A 21,033-nucleotide genomic window follows, 5' to 3' on the forward strand; every position below is an offset into this window, starting at 1 on the left:
GCTTGATAACAGTGACTGTATTTTGTTTTTGTGTGTGTGCTGGTCTATAACAGGTAGTTCCTGTGAAGTACTCCACAAATATTTGATGAATGAATGAATGAATGGAATAAGACATGTTTGCTGAATTGCATAAAAGGAGGAATAAAAAGGAATGTGAATCAGACACAGAAAACAAACTTATGGTTACCAAAGGGGGAAGGGCAGGGGAGGGGTCAACTGGGAGTTTGGGATTAACCGACACACACGACTGTATATAAAATAGATAAACGATAAGGACCTGCTGTACAGCACAGGGAACTATACTCAATATCTTGTAATAACCTGTAACAGAAAAGAATCTTAAAAAGACTAGATATATGTTTATATGTATAAATGAATCACTTTGCTGTACACCTGAAACTAACACATTGTAAATCAACTATACTTCAATTTAAAAACAGGGAATGTGAATGTGTACTAATATGCTTACTGTTTACAACCTAAATATGATACAGTGAGGGTAGGGTACTAATATGCTTACTGTTTACAACCTAAATATGATATAATGAGGGTAGGGTACTAATATGCTTACTGTTTACAACCTAAATATGATACAATGAGGGTAGGCCACAGGCTCAGTGCTAGGGCTCACAGAAAATCTTCCAGGATCTCTGTGTACCTGTATCTAGCAGAGCTAGAGACCCCTCAAAAACAGCCAAGCCAGGGAGATGTTTCCTCCTTCTCTCCTATTTTTCAGTCCTAGAAACACTATAAACGTGGGAAGCTGAAAGTATGGTCAATGTTTGATATTTCTCTCATGTGTTTGTGCCTCTAAAGGACTATCAGAAGTACATGCTAAAGTACATGATCTAACACCAAATTACAGACCCAGTTAGGACACCGTCCAGGAGGTGAACATGGCTGGCCACAGAGGACACAAGAGTACCAGATGTTTTCAAAGAGAATAAAGTGTGACTTGAGTTGAAAAGATGAATGAGACTCAAAACAGAAAAAAAAAGGGGGGGGACTAGAAAGATGGAAAAACAATATGCTCATTACTCCTCAGAATGATCAGCTATAAATATGGATTAGGTACCTGGTCCCAACTAGTTAGCTTCCCAAAAACATAAAAGCTCTTCCCAAAACAGTAAAGCATGCTATGCCAAGGCCACATTTGGTTTGTCTTCTAGTTTTTCATTAATCAGCCCCCAAATACCCTGCAAAGGCCTTGATATGAAAATTATTTCTGTTAATGGCTTGGTTAAGGTGACCTACATGTGTAAGGGATCTGGAATCCCAGCTCCCTCAAATAAGCAAGGAGAGTCAGCTAAAGTTGGAGAAGATTTCCACCATTCTAAGGACAGCCTGGATGAAAATCAACTTAGAAAACTCAGTCTATTTCACAGATAAGTAATTCCTGGTTCTCTGTGCCTACTCACCGTGGTCAAGGATATATTTCACAATCTCCCCGTTGCCGGTTTTAGCTGCGTAGTGAAGGAGTGAACAGTGGTCTGGTCCCTGAATTAGCAGGCTGCCTCCATTTTTATAGCTTTCTATTAGCTGAAAAAGAAACATAGGAAAAGCAGCTCAGGCACAGTCCAGAACAAGGGAAACAGCTAACCGGTGATAAAATAAAACTAACGTAACAAACCACAAATGTCTCCATCCTCAGAGGACACAGAGAAAAGTCAAGGAGATGAAGTAACCATTCCTGGGTTGTGTTATCACTCAAATAGGTGGCCAGTGTCTCAGCTAACTCCAGAGAGGCTATGTGGGTACTGAACAGCCTAAGGAAATGGAAACATGCTAAATTACTTGTTCCTTTTCTGTTTTTTGTCTTTAACTTTTCTGGGCACTGGTCTCTGTCTCAAGGGAGTAAAGGGTGGAGAGGAGAATAAAAGATTCCCTATGTTGGCTCAGCATTCTCTTGAGCGAAAGAACAATTAAGTCTATAGGCAGGAATAGCTTGATGTCTGGTAGCTAAGCTTCTTCCCCGTCCTTTAGTTTTTTCTCCAATCTCTAATGAGCCTAGCTACCGAGTACAGAAGCCGCTTCCCATTTTCCAGCATGCGCTCACAACACATATGCACACGGCAGACACATGCACACCCATGTATGTCTCCTTCCTTCATCCAGATCTGCAGCCCAGCCTGCATGCCTTCTGTTAACTGTCCAACATATACCCAACAAGGCTTGAGGTGATCCATGGGATAAGAACCATAAGGGTTCAGAGAATGTAGTAGTAGAAACCTAAAAGACTTCAAACATGAGAACAGCCTGGAAAAATCAGATACTGCAGCCTGGAAATTAGGTGGCTAAGTGAGGACACATTCGAAGTTTATGAAATACTGAACATTATAGAAAGTGTGACTGGATCTCCGTTCTCTAAACTGCAGTATATCAGAACAAGAAGAGCCTTTCTGGAGCTTCTAGAAGGTAGTTTCAGGATAAATAAGAATCAAATAACTCAGCAGGGTATAAGCAAAAGGAATGTGTCTTCCACCAAGAAGTTAGATGGCACAGCATTATAAAAAATCAAACAACTCACAAGGTTCAAGAGAGTAAACTCACAGTTCACGCGTTCACTCAACATCATAGAACCACCATGTGCCAGATGCCAATGAAACAAAGATGAATACAACTTGGCCACTGGCCTCCAAGACCTTGCCCTCCATGGGGGAGACAGATGTGTACAGAATTGCACAGAGACAGAGAAGAACACGAGGAGGGTAGCACAGGGCACTAGTAGGGGATGGAAAAACGTCAGGAAAGACTTCCTAGGAAATTGATCAAAAAGGAGTCGTTGAATGGAAGTGAGGAATATATGGGGTTTTCATGCCTAAACTGTGAAGCAAAGGAACAGGAAGAAGTAGCTAATTATCTTCCACAAAAATCTAAGAGAATCCTGTTCTGTTCAACTGTCTTGTCTCCCAATGACACTTCCATTCCTTGTGGGCAGAGCCACAGAGGATTTGGGCTCAACAGAATAGCAGAGACCCAACCCATCAGCTGCCCTGATTCTGCCTTTCTGTGGTGTTTACAGACACTGTGAATGTTAAGTTAGTCCACGGGCATTTTATGCAGCCCAGTGTACAGGAGCCACTCATGACAACCTTCACACTGGGATGATCCTGGGCTTTCTGTTCTCGGCTCACTGGTGCACTGCCACCCCCCGCTCCCCACCCAACCTCTCTCTCTCTCTCTCTCTATCGCTCTCCATCCCTTACACACACACACACACAGTTTAATATTTAATATTTATTGTACTTTCTACATGGGATAGAAAAATGAAAGGAGATAGAGAAGAAAAAAGAAAAGGGGGAAAAAGTACTTGGGAAGGAAAAGACAGAAAGAAAAGAATGAAAGAGAAAAACCCTCAGCCTTTATATTTTACCTCTCAGTAAATAAGGTGTTATTAAGTCATTTCTTAGTCATTTAGGAAATAATTACAACAGAGAATGAAATAAGACAACCGGCTGAATATACTGATTTCCCATCTCTCAAATAATTCTCTACTAAGTACCAAAAAAAAGTGTGGTAATACACCCAGGGACCTGGAAAATCTGTTGCCTAGACTAAAAGTATATACAAAGTAAAATGAAACGGTCTCAAATGTACAACGGTTTGCAAAATTTTCTGGTTTAGAAGCTCTGCAAGGGCAGGAATCAGGTCTTAACTCATGCCTGTCTTTCCCACAGAATCCACTATAAGGCCCTACAGGGAGTATAGGATAGTATTGGTTTAATCCACTGCTGGGAAATGGCACTGAACGCATAGGCACCCAGACTGCTTAGAGAGCACTTTCCTCTTGTGGGTAACAATTCCTAGTAACACTATGATCTGGACAGTGGCACAGGCACCATTCCCAGGATTATGTGTCTAAAGATGGCAGTTTATCAAGATGCTGGCAACCTTCTCACCATTTGTCTTCTGCTAGTAACCTGTTAAAAATGTAGCACAGAGATTTTGCAGTTTATTCAACAGATGTGCTTCAGAAGAACTTGTATACAAGGGCAGTGCTTCTCAGCTTTCTTTTAAGGCTTCTGGTTTCTCAATATGCAATGGTGCCATACTCCATGAGTAAGGCAGAGTCTCTGCCCAGGGGCAGCTGTCGATATTACAGAACAGATCAATGCCAGTGTGGGTTATACAGGGATATATGGGCAGTCTAAGTCCTGATGCCTGAAAATGACTTGGGGCCAAATACAGCTTTTAGGGTATTCATAGATTATGTTTTATAACAAATATTTGCCTCCCCACTATGTTTAGCTACTAAAGAGACACAGATTAACACTATATTAATAAAACAGCTATCATTTTAGAGTCCCTTCTGTGTAATAGGAACAGTCTTAAGAGCTTTACATGAATTTTACATTCAATCCTCACAATAAAGCAAAGAGAGGGGCAATGTGATTCCATTTTACAGATGAAGAAACTGAGGCACAGAGAGAGTTAGGTAATTACACAAAGTCACATATACAGTGAATGGCAGAGCCAAGATCTGGACCCACGCAGTCTGACTTCGGAATTCGCATTCACTCTAGAGGCAGGCAGTGACCACCTCCTTCCCTCTGAACTAAATTTGCCAGAAAACATGAGCACAAATCAAAATATTCGAGGCAGATCAGAGTATCTTCTTCTGATTCACTGTGATCCCCAAAGTTCAAAACTGTAATAATGTCGCAAGATGTAGGCTCTTGCCTAGAGGATGTATTTCTGGGTATTGTCCACGTTATTCCTACAGATGCATTCATTTAAAGACCTATCTAAAAAGAAATCTTTAAACTTCAAATTTCAGAGAGGAGGAAATCCGAGCACTGTGAGCACTGCCTCCTGGGGACATGCATCGGTTGTATCTAGTCAAGGCAAATAGCACAATGCCTTTCCACAGACCCTTTGCTATTAGGACATGTAGAGATGCTGTGAAGACCCCTCTCATCCTCTCTTCTCAGCCCTCAAAAAGAGCATCCTTCCTCCTTCTAACCAGCTAGTACCGGGGGGATGAGAAACGATATACGGGATCATGAAAATTTGGTGAGAAATGATATTGATTTAAAGTTCTTAAAGAATCACCAAAAGTTCTGGTAGGAAGATATCTTACCTTCATAAGATCACCAGCTATTACTGCCTGCAAAATTGCTGTGGAAGACAAAAGAGAGATGTCCCATTAGTAGAAGACCCTCTCATTAAAATATTATAAAGGGCTGGATTTTGGAGACACAGTCTACATTTGGGGCAGGAACCAGGGGAGGACAAACATGCCAAAGGGTGAATCTGGGAACAGACTAAGGCCTTCCCTTTAGCCCTTCCCTACCTGGGCACTCATCTCATACATCATTCTAGAGCCTACCTGAGCCCCCTCCAGCCCAGGGACAGTAAAGAGAACATGAAATTTAGAGTCACACATATTGGATTCAAATCTTAGCCCTGACCCTTACAGGCTGTGGAATACTGGGCGAGTTATTTAACCCCTCTGAGCCTCAGTTTCCACATCTGTAAAACAGCAAGTCTCAATTGTATAGGATCCCTGAAAGGATTAATTCAATCATCTAAATGTTCTTAACTCATCCACTGATGCAAAGTAGGTGCCTAATCATGATTGTTTCTGGTCCCTTCTTTCTAGTTCCCTCTACTTTGTCCTTTTGGGGTTCAAAAATCACTAGTAATTTTGGTTGTGTGTTTTACAATTATAAATAAATACCTACTGCTATGGAAAGAAGGACAAGAGACAGTAAAGAAGAAACACATATTTTGATTATGTTCTGAAGAAAATAACCATATATTTAGCATAAAATTCATTGGTGATTCTTACAGAAAGAACTCTAGAAGTCCTAGGTAACCTAAACTAATTGTAAGACTATGTAGCCGAGGGGAAAAAAATATAAGTACCTGTGCCTGTCATGTGGGGTGTAGAAGAGGAATGAGAAAATATAACTGATAAAAAATATAACTGAACACATGAGTGTCTAATGACAGTTATGGTTCCTAAAGGCAACATGTGTATTAGGTCAAAAATGGTCCCTTTAGAAGAATAATACTTAGATTCTAAAACTGCTCAAAAAAAAAAAAGATTATTTTAAGGCTTTAAAGTCACCAAAAAAATTAGAAGATTTAAAATTTATTTTTCAAAGTGTCATTTTACTCTTCTTGTTTCAGAGTCTCTCATATAGAGTTAGCCAAAAATGTAGTATCAGGTATCAAAGTACATGGAGCCCTTGACCGTCACTGAACAAAGCCCTTGAAGCATTTATGATGAGCAGTTATGAGCCCTGGGTGACCAGAGGCAAAGGACCACAGGCATGTTAAACAATGGCCCAGGGCTGAGTGCCTTCCCTCAGACCAAAACAGTGGAAATGATGAGGGTTCCTTGAGCATATAGGAGGAAGAAGAATGCAGGAAGAATAGAGAAAAAGGAAAAACAGGAAAGAGAGGGAAGAATGTTCTTTTCCATAACAAGCTGTAAGCAATCTGCTTTTTTCACCTCCCTTTGGCTCCCAGCACAATGCTCTTTGTACACTATCAATGCACACCAATCAGTTGTTGAACTGATTGAAAAGAGAGCAAGGAGAAAAGGAGTGAGAAGGCAACGGAGATAAAAATAACAGCAAGAGAATTAATAAAACGTTATGCATCCAAAGAACCCAAGAAACGTGTCTCACTCCTCCTAGTATAGATGCAACACTGGGGTTCAGAGTGCAGTGACTCTCTCGGGGCACAGAGCCAATGGTGGCCCCATCAGCACCATAGTGCAGGTCCCTGTGACCAGTCCCAGCCTCTGTCCAGTGCCCTCTAGGAGGTCACCCTGTAGAAGCTCTACTAGGCTCTGTGAGGCTTACGGAAAATGGAAGAAAATAGTCTAAAGGTTATCAAGCTTATAGTGTTGTGGAAAAGGCACTGGATTGGAGTCTAATTCCAATCTCTATAATTTACTAGCTATGTACATTTAAGAAGTCATTCAAACTTTGTGAACCGATTTTCTTATGTAAACTAAGGTTGACAGCTGCCCTGCTTACCTCTCTGTAGTAAAGATGAAACCAAAAAAGAGCTTTATAAATAGGCTAAGTTATATTGACAGAAGGGGTAGGCTACTTTGTGACTATACAGAAGTACATGAAAGAGACATACAGACACTTCAGAAGGAGCCCAGCCATGAGGGGAGACTGGTGGTGGACTCGAGCAGACATCTCTCTGTTCATAGGCCCCATCAGAAGTGAGGCCTGGATGAAGGAGCCCGTGGGATGTTTGGGGCTTCACCCCAAGAGGTCAACTGTACCTCAGAGGACAGGGAGGGAGAGACGGGAAAGTATGAGCAATTGCAGGTCTGGGAGAGCGACTCAGTTGGGCTTTTATACTGTAGGATGTTCTCCTGACTGAGGTAGAGTATCCATTTAGGAAAGAAATAAGGTTAGGGAAATTGCCTGAGAAGGCAGCTAAGGAAGAGCCTTGAAACTTACGTGCAGAAGGTCCTAACAATGTAGAACCTGCGTTTTCAAGACCATATTGGAACATTTCTCAAGTTTAAAAGAAATAGAAAAAAGAAAGAATAAAGGGGAGAGAAAAGAAAAGTGAATTCGCTAATTTAAAGCACCAGTGAATAAAATTTGGTGCATATAAGCAATAAATCAGGATGATAACAAACATTCCCCAGGATAATACTATTGAAAGAGCCCTGAAAATAAATGAGTGAATGAACAAATGAATGAATGAATGAGAAGCTGGAGGAAAACTTATGCTAGCTGCGGAGTTCAAAGGATTGTTGGAGGAGGTGAAATTTAAGGTGACTCTTCCACAATAAGTGGATTTAATTAGCAAAGAAGATTTGGAAAATCCTTAAAACATGAAGGGAAGATATGAACAAGGACTTGGAAGTTAAGAGTCATGTTGTCTGAGGGGCCCCGGGAAGAGTTCTGCATTATCACATCTGAGGCTGGGTTGTCTTAGGTCATAACTGTAGAGTTCCTAAGGGACTGCTCCAGGGAGCACTCTATGTCAAGAGAAGGAACCTGGATTTTCATCCCAAGAGGAGTGAGAAGCTATGGCGGCACTAAACGTAAATCGAGGGTCGTATAAATGTCCTGACACAGGCCAGTTGGATTCCGCCCCTTCCCTCCTGCAAACAGAGTTACAACCTGCTCTCAGCTCAATTGCTCCTGATCACCCCCATTATGGCGGCTTTCCATTGCTAGCTCAGACTCACTCAAAAGCATTTTTATTTATGTCTTTTGGTTTCCTACAGCCTCCCAATTTAAAGCCCCCATGAACAGATAGAAGAGCATATAAAAGAATCATAACCACAAATAATTTCCAATTGTACTGGAGACAGAAAACATGAATATTTATTTTTAAGTCAAGCAATATGCTCAAGGGTAGCTATTATGCAAACATTATTAGGCACAAGGCCCTCTTCTCTCCTGATTAATGTCCTTCCCTCCTGAACACTGTTGTTTAAGATTTGCTCTGCATAAACAGAGCCTGAATCCATTAGTATTCAACGCCAGATAATAACCTTCTGAAAGAGCAAGCTTAAAAACAAATAATGAGTTGTTATGATTACAGTATTCTTCTTTATTATTTCTTCAGCTCTGAGCCTGCCTTCTTGCCTTTTCCAAAACTCCTTCATACTGAGGCAACAACGCTCCCAAATTCAAAAGAACAAGGGAAGTCAAATGGCCAATGGGACACAAGGGTTATTGAGTAGGTGGATACTAAGTTTCCCAGACAGTTAAATCACATAAACTTAAGACAGTCAGACAGGAAAGTAAGGGGGTAGAGAACTGAAAAGTTTGTCAGTTTTAGAGTTTAGAAGTTGAATCATTAGTTCACAAGAAATGGTTTCTTTTTCCTTCAGCACTGTGCCTTCCAATCAATTGCTAAACAGTAAACATCCTGAGAGAGAAAGCTGGAACTGAAAAGTCAGGACTACCAGGAAGGAATCACTGTCTTCCTTCTCACAGCCTCTCTCCTAGGCCTGGACTCCCCAAAGCCTGGACATCCTTAGCCATCGGTGCACAGAAGGGAAAAAAGGACTCCTATCCCCTGGAATCACGACGGGGAGAAAACAGTCCAAGGGCCCACTGGCTGGCTCACCTGCTTCTGCCATGCCAGGCCCTGTTCAAGGCTGACCGTACAAAATATACTCCATCCTCTCAGAGAGCTGATGTTTTGGCAAGAAATCCAAATTAGGAAGGAATCTATTTTAATGGAGTCTAGAATCATACTGCCTGAGTTAAGTCTTGTGAGTACCATTAACTAGCTATAACGTTGGGCAATTAACCAAGCTGCAGCTCTCTCATTAGGAAAATGAAGATAAAATCAGTTCTTTTGAGACTCTGCCTTGCAAGTAAGCTCAAGAAACAGCAACTCTGACCACTGTGGTCTTCTGTGTAGAACACCATGGAATACTGATGTTTTTAACACCATTACACAGAAATGAATCACTTCCTTCTATGAAATGAGAAGTTTAGACTAAGGTCAACTATAGCTCTAGAACATGCCGTATGACTACTTCCAAAGGGATAGTTTAAGGTTGTGAAGTTTGCTTTGCAGACAAAAATATTTGTAAATAAAAAGTATACAGAACTTGGCAAAGCCACATGTATGTTTATAAATCTCAATAAATCAACCAAAATAACTACGCTGTATATAAAGAGTCACAAGCCTGAGCATTTATGTCTATTTAAAATTTTTAATCTTTCATGTTCAGTTATTTTTCAGTTTTAAAATTAATATTCTGTTGCTGAATTGTTTGTCACTTGCTAATGATAGCAGTCATGTAAATCTTTTTTTTTCAGTTGTGGAAGAAAAAATTAAATGTAACAACAAAAACTGTTGAACAAAGAATGGCTTGTGGAGGCCTAGGCGGTAAAAATCAGTTGATTCATTGAGAATCATAAATATAAGTCTGGCTTTGCCAAGTTCCGCGTACTTTTTACTCCTAAATATTTGCATCTGCAAAGCAAGAATCACAACATAAAACTAATGCTTCAGAAGCCATATTCCACATTGCAGAGCTCTATTTGGCCTTAGTTAGTCTAACCCTCTCATTTCATAGATAAGGAAAATGGGGCTTGAGAAGTAAATTGACTTTTCCAAGGTCACACAGATAGTTAGCAATCCAGCTGAGAGACAGAAGGGCGCTTGTCTCGTTTATTTTTATTATTTCTTTTATATTTTCTTTTATTATTTCTTTTATATTTTCTTTTATTATTTCTGACTCCTAGGTCAGAGTTCCTTCCACCATGCTGTTTCTTCTTTAACTTGGAGCAAGGTGGGCAAAAATTAAAACAACCCCAAATAAAAGGTTCATGAATGCATCACATAGAAAATGAAGTCAATTTATGGCTTTAGGCTGAAACTCTTTTTATGCCAAAGCAGACACTGAAAAACAAGCATCCCTACGGCGAATGTCATGTTCACAATTCCCTTGATCTGATCACGACAGGTGTCTTCATACTTTTCCTTAATTACTTATTGCTCAGCCGCCAGAGAGTCTGCACTGTCAGACGCCCAAGAGCTTACTTCTCTGAGATACATATTTCTGCATAGCTTTTCCTGCATTTACCTTATCAGCAGCATTCTGTCCAATTTTTCTACTTTGTGAGCAGCAAGCCCTGGTACATGAGCAACAAACTGTGAAGGCTTAGCTCCCAAAATGGAATTTAATATAATCTTGAACCACAGTTACGTGAATCAATTACACAAAGGTAATCTAACACACATTTAATGGTAATGGATAACTATCGTGAATTATGCTAATTAGGCATACAGGAGGAAGCAGCTCATGAAAATGACTGATAATTGATATTACTTTACATAGTCATACTGAACCTAAGATGAGGTGAAAGAAAGGAGGAATTAGATATCTCTAAAGACCTCTGCATTTTAATCTAGGCCTCAAGGAAGTTTTGACAATTGATAATAAGATACATGCCAACTTCTTTGCTAATAATAGCTAGAATACTAAGGGTTCTTAATAATATATTAGAACAAACTCAAGATTATTCTTATGATGACACATAAACCTGTATCAGTTCCCTATTACTGCATAGCAAACCATCCCAACATGCAGCGGCTCTAACATGGCAATTATTTATTTTGTTCAAAAGCTGATATTTGGGCTGGGTTAAGCAGAAATATCTGCTCTATGTGGCATCAGCTGGGGCAGCTTCACTGAAAGCTCCAAGCGCCACTTTTCAGAAGATCACAAGCACAACTGGTAACTGGGAGCTCTGCTCGTGCGGGCTTCCTCGGGTTGCTTGGGCTTCCTCCTGAAATGCTGACTGTTTCAAAAGCAACCATTCCAAGGGAGCCCAGTGGAAGTCACCTTGCCTTGGAAATTACACAGCGTCACGTCCGCTCTGCCGCAGGCTTGAGTTCACCCATATTCAAGGAAAGGAGGCACATACCTCACAGCTCGATGAAAAGAACATCAAAGTCCTGCTGCAAGAAGAATATGTGGGATGGGAGATACCGCTGTGGCTGTTTTTGGAAAACACAAGCTGTCACATCCCACACTTGCATCGTGATGTGCGTGGAGTCAGTGGGTTGGTGCTGACTTTCAGTTAGGGTTGGGAACTGACCAAGAATGGTAGCTTCTGTCACCTGTGTGATCTATGGGAGTGTATCTGCACACAGTGTCATCTGTTTTACATCATGAGTATCTCAGCAGATAAATAAGAAAAGGTGGAAGACTACTTATCAGAACGACCAGCTTTTTGGAGCAGGAAGTGGAAGGCAAGTAGAAGACTCTGCAGACAACAAATGCTGGTTGAACTGAATTCGGAATTCTGTATAAGGTGTGCTCTCTTTAATCATCAGATGTGAGAAGAGGCTGCCCCTCCCCTGTTTCTTCTCCAGTCAGGCAAACACTCACAGAACTCTAGTCCTATATTCCTCACGCTCTGCCCACTGGCGTCTCCTCCACTGGTGAAATATGGAATGGAGGGTTACAGAGCACACACCTCACATAGTTTGTCATCTTATCATCTCATCGTCATTTGGATTAACCCATCAGTGGCATCTAAGGGCCACGAAATGATACAGTGGTCTAATACTCAAATACCACCTGTGCCAAATCCCTCTTAGCATGTGCACCCAGAGATGGAAGACATAAATAGGTTTTGTGTCTCTCTAATGACAGAGCTAATCCTCTAATTCAATTAGTCCCTGCTAATTGAATTCATGAATGTATATGGGTTCTTTCCATCTGCTACAGTGATCTTTTTGAAGCTGCTATTAGCATGGAAGAGGTTTCCTGTTTGGAGAAAAAATAAACAGCCCCCATCCAGTGTTCCCTCCTGGCAGAAAACGTGCACCTTGCTGCCAGAGGACCAGGACGTGCTCCCTTCAGAAACAGTCAGTTCCATTTCTCTTATACAGCACTGGAATGATCTATAAACAGTGCAGGAACCAGATGTCTCTCCCAAACATCCCACTTGTTTATCTCTTGTTGTGAAATTGTTCTCTGGTTGTTTTACATGTTTAAGTCCCATCTCTGCAATTAAGCCACAAGCACAGGGACTGTGTTTTTAAATTTTTTCCTCTTTGTTTTATCCATACTCCACCTTTCAATGAAAACTCTATAGTACAGGAAATATATGAAGTGCTTACTAACTACCTGGTGGATACTTATGGTCTGGTGATTCAGCTGGCTATCATTTCAATATTCTTCAAACTCTGGGTCAAGGAAGACGTTCTAAGGAATAGAAGAAAGTCTACTTTACTGGCCCCTGCTACACCTGGCAGTAAACTTTGGAGCTGAAAATAGTTCCGTATCTTTTTAAGGTATATAGTGGTGTTTATTAGAGGCAGTGACACACCATGGGTCAAATGAGAGCCTTACACTAAGCAACGATGCCTGTTACTTCCTAGGACATTGGTAGTAAGCCTTGGCTCACTGTTAAAACAAATGTCATAGGTTAATTAATTAATCTGCCTTGGGCATTGGGTTAGAGAAGACAAGTTCACAAGTTAAGGGGCCAATTGGGTTCATACTCTTCCACAGTCACAACATGTTACCTTCCACCAACTGTGAAAACATGTGCTAACACTAGTCACTGGGGGACCAGAGAAGTTCTTGAAAATACCTTCTTGACAGTCTATACAGCTCAAAATTAATGTTTTCTCTAGTGATGACAGATTAATATTATCATTTTTGGATGAAGTGGTTTGACACACTTTTTTATGTAGTACCATCTTCTAAAGGAATATCCAGTTATTCCCATAAAACTAGAAAAATATAAATTCATTTTTAGCATCAATATTATAGAATCCTATCAACTATTTTTGTTCAATAAACATTACGCTTCCATCCACAGGGAGGTTTTTTCCTATTTGTAAAGGGTTTCAATCTGATTACAACTTACTAACTTCATGAACCCTAAATAATTACAGTACAGAATAACACTCTTTCTCCTTACGAATAAAGTCATACGTACTAAAATGCTTAGCGCACTGTAAACTGCTTTAGCAACGTAAGAGATTAAAAAAAAAAAAAGTTCCAGTATTCTCCAAAAGTCCTTCATCCCTAGAATGTTGAGAGAATTTAATTTAGATTGACACACTTTGTTTATTTTTGCTTTCCTGGCATTTGGATGATAAAGCATAATCCTGAGAGGGTAAGAGAAACGGAAGAACTAATAGATAAGGTCCTCGTGAGCCTCACAGATGAGAGGACGGTGCCAAGAAGAGGAGCTGCTGCCGGCCTCAGGTCCTAATGACATTTGCTGAGGACCTTCACGAGAGCATCAGGGATTCGGCATCATCCCTTCCCTCAACGTCAGGCTGGCGTTCCTCCTGTGATGGGTCTCCTTGAACTCATGTGATGTATTTTAGCAGTGTCCTTCAGGACCTCTAAGAGGAACTTAGGTTGAAGAAGTGCACCCACATTTCATTCAGTGATAGCTGCAAGCAGATCAGACAGGGCCTGAAAGTGATGGATGGTTATCGGTTTTAACCAAATATCAAGACTGCATGGGAAATGGTGTTTAAGACCAAGATCCAAGTACAAATGAGTGTGCTCTTGAGCTCAAAAAGATGATAGGTTTATAGGTCATCCAGTCATCGGGATGTCCTTAAGTACCTTATCATCTCCTAGCAGCACACTGACCGCTCTGTCAGGTAAAGACCTTTGGACTGAGAAGAAGACTAGCTTTAACCAAAACACTCCTCCCTGGAACGAAATAAAGCCAAGGAGGAGGTGACACAGCAAAAGTCACTTTCAGGGACATACCAGCAAAATGCACATACAGCAAAAGTGTACCTTTTTCTAAAAAGGTAAAATTTCTAGAGTTTGTCCTTACTTGTAAGTGTGAAGACAGACAAGACCATTTGCATCTGCAATGAAGTTATAAGAAAAACACTAATTTAGGCTCTTTCCCATATCAACATATGACAGATATTGATTGGAAGCACAGAAAAATTAAGCATTTTACTTCAGAGAAATGAAAAATTAAGTTTTAACTTTCACTTCAATATTATGCTAAGTTAGGACTAAGCAACATCACACCTTAGAAGCAAGAATTATAAAGCAAATGGTTAGTTCTGAAGCTTGCTCAAAGGATAAGATACAAAGTAGAAAAGACTTCAGTATATGAGTTGAACTTCAAACAGATTTATTAAAGATCCGATTTTACTGTTCAGTTGCTAAGAGAGAAAAAAATAAAACTAAACCTTCATTCTTCTTAGGGATTCATATACTCTAAAGACAGAAAGGTGAGGGCATCTATAAAGTAACGTGTGTACACTTACACAACCACATGTAGCTCTGCTTGCTAAAGAAGTAGGGTGATGTATGGGATGATTTCCTAGGGACTTTGTTAGAAATTGTTTAAAAAGGGAAGATTTGCATTGGCAAAAAGATGGCAGGAGCGTTCTCTATAGAGAAGACCGGCAGCGTAGAGCCATGGAGGACAAAGTGATAAGCAGTTTCACTTGATAAAGAAGCAGAGCTGAAATGGGAGCACGGAGAAGTGAGTCGAGAGTAAACAGAGGGTGCTTCCAAGACTCAGAGAGCAATGTGAGGTCAAACACTTTTTTAAAAAATGTCAGTGAAAATCACTCAGCAACTCCATTTTCCAAATATAACCTTGGTCATGCCTGTCACTCTTTTCCTTGAAGATAAAAAGAGCTTAAATATAGAGAAGAGGAAAAAAGGAAAGTTCGCTGGGAAATCAATACCAGAAGAAGAACGTCTTTGGGTGGGTCATGCTTTCCAAGAAAGAGAAGAAGCCCTCAGGGTTAGTTAGGGAAGATTCGAGAACCAGAGAGATGCATGGTCAGAGAAACAGAGCCAACTGCTGCAGAAACGGTATGGTTTAAACGACTTTTTTGCTATCTTGTAAAACACCACTCTCATTTTTTCGCAGAGGCTGAAATAACTGCCTTCACTTCCTAGAGTGAAAAGGGGATGGGAATGTCACCAGACTGAGCAAAATTCAGTGGATTCTGGCTGCTTACAAATCCCTTTTTCAATAAGCCATGGGGCTTTGCTTTGTCAGGAGAGAAGCTGGAAGCTGCATAATTAAATAGTAATGTATTTTGTTACCTTGATAAAGAAAGCTGCCAGTGTGGAAGCTGCCTGCAGCATTTATGTGCTTTGCAAAGTTTGGTTTCCATCTTTTTGAAAAATGGGTACGTGGTGAGGTGTGAAAATAGCAGTGCTGTTTGTCATCACAAGCAGAAGTAACAGACTGGCACTCAGCTGCAGGAATCCATACACTAGCAGGGCAGAGGTGTCTCTACAATACCTTTCCAAAATGGCAGATGACATTTTTGGTTTTGCCTCATGTGTTTCATTGTGCAGTATTCCTTCCTAGCTTCGATGCCTCAGTCTACTGAACAGAAGGAGCCTTAGATGTCAGCCAGCTCAGGGTGCTCAGTGAAGACACCAAGGCGTGAGAGCAGTGCTCTGCCTGAGGTTACCCAACCTGCAAAAGGCAGAGCCAAGGCGATGCCTGGTCCTTCCCATGCCAAGAACAAGTCTCTTGTCTTTGCCTGATGCTACCATCCACGTTCAAGTGACCACTGCCCAGAATGACACAAGTCTTTCTCTGTCCATTGGGCTCCCTCAAGGAGATGTTTAGTTCCAGTAAATTTATAAAACAATAGGCTTAAATAAAGTCATAAGTCCACGCAAATAGATCTATCGGGTCTATTTATAGAAAAGTATATTCCCGTTTTCGTTACTTGTCATTGATAGCTTTTCTCGCTCTCGCATTTTTACACGCCTGCTCTGTCCCTTTCTTTTGTTAATATCTGCAAGCAAACTGTGTGCTAGGCAGAGAGCTAAATGCTTTCCCCATATTATCCAATTTATTCCTCACAGTAAGTCGACTAGATATGTAGTATTATTGTTATCACCCCATTTGAAGGATGAAGAAACTGAGGCTTACTGGGGTTGACAGTTGCTCAAAGGCTACTGTCTAACAGAGCCAGGCTGTCAGCCCAGCATGTGAAAGGCTGACGAGGGAGCCTTTTCTCCCCAGCAGGGGACCACACTGCCCCCCCTTATGTGGCTGTACAGACTGTCAGATAGCACTATGGTGTCGCTAGGTGATGAAACGAGGTCCTCTCTTCCCAACGTTTCCCTGGTCAGCCACGAGGGAGCAGGTTTAGTTGTCTCCATGCCCCATACTTTTCTAGCTCTGATGAGGGAAGGTGCAGAAAATAAAGCTGCAGCACCGGGGAAAGGAAATGCTGTGGTAATGAACTACTCATAGGTATTGTGTGGAGTTACACTGACTGGAAGAAGGGATGTTGCATGAAGCTAAGAAAGTCATACCCTAAAATTCAGAGCATCCGGGAAAAGAGAATTGACACAGAAAGCCGGCAAAATGAGGAAGGAAGCATTTAGTTAACTTCATTATTTTGAAAAAGAGGGGCTGGACTGATGACTATTTTCCCAGCTCTATCCAGGACAGCACGGGCCTAAGGAGCTATAATGGGCATCATGGGCAAGCAAAAACACACACAGGAAAAATGCTTCCAAGATCCTGGAATGTACAGGTTGAAGTAACACATCCAGGATTAACTTCTAGGAACCACCCTAAAATAGGAACAAGGTATTCTAATATTTTGCAACTGGTACTCGTGACAAGAGAGGCTTAGTCTAAGACCGTGATTCAGTTGCCAGCACCCACCCAGTTCTTTGCAAGAGAAAGCCATCAAAATAAAAAACAAGCTTTAGGTAGAGCAGATTGGGTGAAAAGTTTTCATTGGCTATTAGAGTTTCTAGTTAAGTAGAACACAGACAAATGGAGTAACAATAACAATGATCCTTATATAAAGACCGTACTACAATAACTGCCAATGTACCTGCTAGCCCCTTGGTTATATGGGTAACCCAGATAATATCATTCTACAGAGTAAAGAGCTTAAATAAACAGTAAAATTTATAAAGCAAGCGCAGTTCTTCATCTCTGCTCTCACAGATGATGACACGCGGACCAAGCCAGTCATTTCCCACTCCCTTTTTAAACACTTACCTGTAGGACAGGTGATGTATCTGTAGGAATGAGATCTATGAAAGCTTCATTTGTTGCTGGAGGATCCACGACACAATGGTATTTGATGACCTCTTCCCACCCATCCACTTAAAAGCAACCACGAGATTAGCCTTCATCCCTTCCTCTCTCCTTTTTTTCTATTACCTTCTTATTTTGCAGTGTTTTAAATACTTTAACTTAAATATTCTCTGAGGCCAAAGGCAATGTAAAGCAAAATTGTATGTAAATCTTAGTAAAGAATACTCCCCCCTCAACACACAGACATCTATAATAAGGCTTCAAAAGCTAATTAGGTACTGATCACCAACACCACATTCCAAAGAACCCAAAAGGATCAAAGGATTATACAGTTACAGTCGATAGATTTAATAAGGGGGAATGAGAAAGACTAGTAAGGTCAGGAAAGAGCTAAAGTAATACAACCTGATTTTGGAAAGCCCCGGGGGGGGGGTTGTTTTGTTTGCTTGTTCTGTTTTATTTTGTTTTTAATCAGCAGTGATTGTCTGTTTTCCTAGGAAATGTGAAAGACTAGCCAAGGAAAAGCATACTGTCATCTTTTTTTTTTTTCTTTTTTTCATGCTGTCATTTTTGTTCCTTTCCTTTCACACAGCCTTTGGGGAGTGCCCAGTGAGACCACCATAAAAGGCCATCTTTTCAGCACATTAGTAACTGAATTTCTTTGGAAAAGGACCAGCACTAACCTATCCTCTACAAGAGGGAACAATGTTAATGAGGCTACAATGGAACTCAAAGATTTGTACTGGAAGGTGCTGTTTGCCAACACCACATACTGCAGCAAATGTTACAGTGAGACTTGTATAGAGGGAATCAGGTCTGTGCCAGGGCACGGCATAGAATGGGGCAACATTTCTATTCATTGAGTATAGAGTTAAATAAGAAGGGCAACACCACCCATGGAGAAAAAATTTGGAATACACTCAAAAAACCAGTCAGCGAATAGGGAAGGATAAATCACGGGCATTTGAGTTGTTAGAAAAATTCATCATTGTTTGTCCTTAGACTCGATGGAGGTGGTTCGAAAACACAGAATTAATGAGCACAGGGGAGGGGCTGGAATGAAGGACAATGGAGATGGCTTGCCAGAGAGATGGTAGGAGGGTACGTAAGCCATATGGCTGTGTGAATACAAGGGAGATGGGATCTGGAGAGGGGCCCCCAAGCAGGAAGTAGAAATAATTCATTCAAGCAAGTAAACAAAACCAGGGTGAGGAAGAACCTCAAAAGGGAGCACTAAAAAGTTTGAATCTAAATACAAAAGCCAGTAGGAATCCACAGTCATAAACTGAATTGGGGGCAAAAAAACAAAAACAAAAAAACCCTCTAACAACTCTGCATTAGCTAGCCCAAGGTCATTGCGAAGTGGCATACTGCGATGGCCAATATTGGAAACTCTTCCTAGCAAGGCAATTAAAGATCTGTAGATGTTTCCATCTGTATCATTAGCCAAGCTTACTTATCACATTTTACTAAAAAATAGCTTATAGAAAATAAAAAGGAAAAACATCTAACTTTCTTAATCCACTCTACTCTTCTGGTCATAAAATAATTGTCTTTCTATGTGATATTTTCTTAAGGAAATAGCTACCTTTCAAGAATTCTACCTTTTTAAGATTGAGTGCTACTGACCGGAAATTAGATCCCTGTTTCCTTGCTTATGGAAGTATGGAGGTAAAATAAGTGGACAAGAATATAGCTTTAAATTGTTTTTCTGTGTCAAGGGTACTGCTCACTGATACAAGAAGAAAAAAATGAAATCTCTTTTCTAATGACCAATTCCAACCCAATAATTATGAGGTCTCCTTTCAACAAAAAGAATCAAGATTTCCTATAACATTAGCTCAAAACTTAGCCATGCTATTGAGAGACTATATAGACGGGGGCTAAAAATGGGATCTGGATCTAGAGTATGAGTTTGGATCCTAGTTCTACACATGTGACCTTGAACAAGTCACCTAATAGGTTTGTGCCTTAGTTTCCTCATCTGTAACACGGGAATAATAGTAGTACTATGATTGTTGTGAAAGTTAAATATATATAAAACATTTAGAGCAGTTGGTTCAGTATATAATAGTTTGGTGTGACCTTAAAGTTACTTAACCTCTCTAAACCTCAGCAGAACATCCCTTAAGCCACTGCCTGGAACTTATTAAGTTTTAATAAAAACTGACCTTGTTTTTCAGTTTTAAGTACACATAAGAGTATATTATGCCAAAGAATTTCAAAGGAGTAGTTGAACTTACTTTTGCTAAAACACAAGGACCCAAACCATTAATCCCTCCAACCTTAGTTTCTCAAAAATCAATTATTCTTTAAAAAATTTTTTTAATTTCAGGAGGTATCGTAGATATTTAAAAATATATATAACTCTCAAGATATGTAACTTTTATTCGAATAAAAAAGAATATAGGTTTCTCTTTTTGATAATAAGGGGAATGAGCTACTTCCTTAACAATTTAAGCTAAAATCCTAGATTAAAAAAATCAGGAAATGTGGGAAGATGGTGGTAATAGTTGCAGCAGACTATTTGAATATTCCTGAGTCTCCACATACAGAGAGACAGAGGAACCAGAAGAACCAAAAACACATGGTCAACATTTAAGACAAAGTAACAAGATACCCTTATAAACCTCAAAATTACGAGTGGCTGGAGAGAAGACACCGAGAGTCAAATGACCTGCATTCTATCAACGTCTGTGCTGGAAAGCACAGGGAAGCAGCAGGCAGCTGATGGACCTGAGAACAGGAAGCCTCAAAACAGCCAACAGGTGTTCACTGAACAGTACAGTGGGCCAAGGTGAGAACACCTACGGAAACTGTCAGAAGCTTTTCCCATTCCCACAGCACATGAGTGCAAGGGCCCCCAGTAAGGACTAAAAGTACCTGGAGCACTGCAGCCCCTGTAAACTCTTAAAACTGACCATCCAGGGCTCCCCTTCAAGATAGGACCCAAAGTGAGGGTAATCTTCTAAGTGGAGTACACACTGAGCAGAACAGGGACAACAGGAGTAAAGGAAAGAGGTCTGGATAAAAGCGAGGCTAGGGGTCAAAGCCAGGAAGTCTGAGAAAGCAAGCTACCACATTAACAATACACAAAACCAACACAAGAAAGAGCTCTCTGAAGTTAGAACAGCTAACAAGTGTTTTTCTTTCTAAATTTCAGAAAAACTAATTTCATATAAAGTTTCAAAAAAAAGCATGTAAAATCTCACATGAAGGAAAAAAACAAGAATAAGGAACAGAATAACATTCCCACAGATAATGGAAGTGAATCACAAATACTTGCTATAAAAAAAAAAGTAGTAACGTACTGTTTCAAATGAGCTTAAAGACACATGATACAAAGAAATATCATGTATCAGAATTAGAATAACTCAGAAATGAGGTGATATTAATTCAACAAAACACTAAAAATAAAAGAATAAAACATTTTGCAAATTAAACTAGAAAGAACACAAGAACAAATAAATTCAACCAATAAAGCCTTAAGTAGAAGAAACAAATAAAGAACTTTTAAAAATCAAAAAGAAAA

General features: G+C 40.3%; 1 protein-coding gene across 2 annotated transcripts in view; it reads right to left on the bottom strand.

The window, feature by feature from the left end:
- Positions 1–21,033, bottom strand: part of DGKI (diacylglycerol kinase iota) — a gene marked incomplete at both ends in the record, with an annotated part of 451,691 nt that overhangs the window by 18,040 nt on the left and 412,618 nt on the right. For both annotated transcript variants that reach the window (XM_079711562.1, XM_079711561.1), the window contains 2 exons: positions 1,419–1,539; positions 5,081–5,118. In XM_079711562.1, coding sequence (XP_079567688.1) covers positions 1,419–1,539; positions 5,081–5,118 — 159 coding nt within the window. The remainder of the gene's footprint in view (positions 1–1,418; positions 1,540–5,080; positions 5,119–21,033) is intronic.

The sequence above is a fragment of the Hyperoodon ampullatus genome (assembly GCF_949752795.1).
Source record: "Hyperoodon ampullatus genome assembly, chromosome: 9".
NCBI lineage: Eukaryota > Metazoa > Chordata > Mammalia > Artiodactyla > Ziphiidae > Hyperoodon > Hyperoodon ampullatus.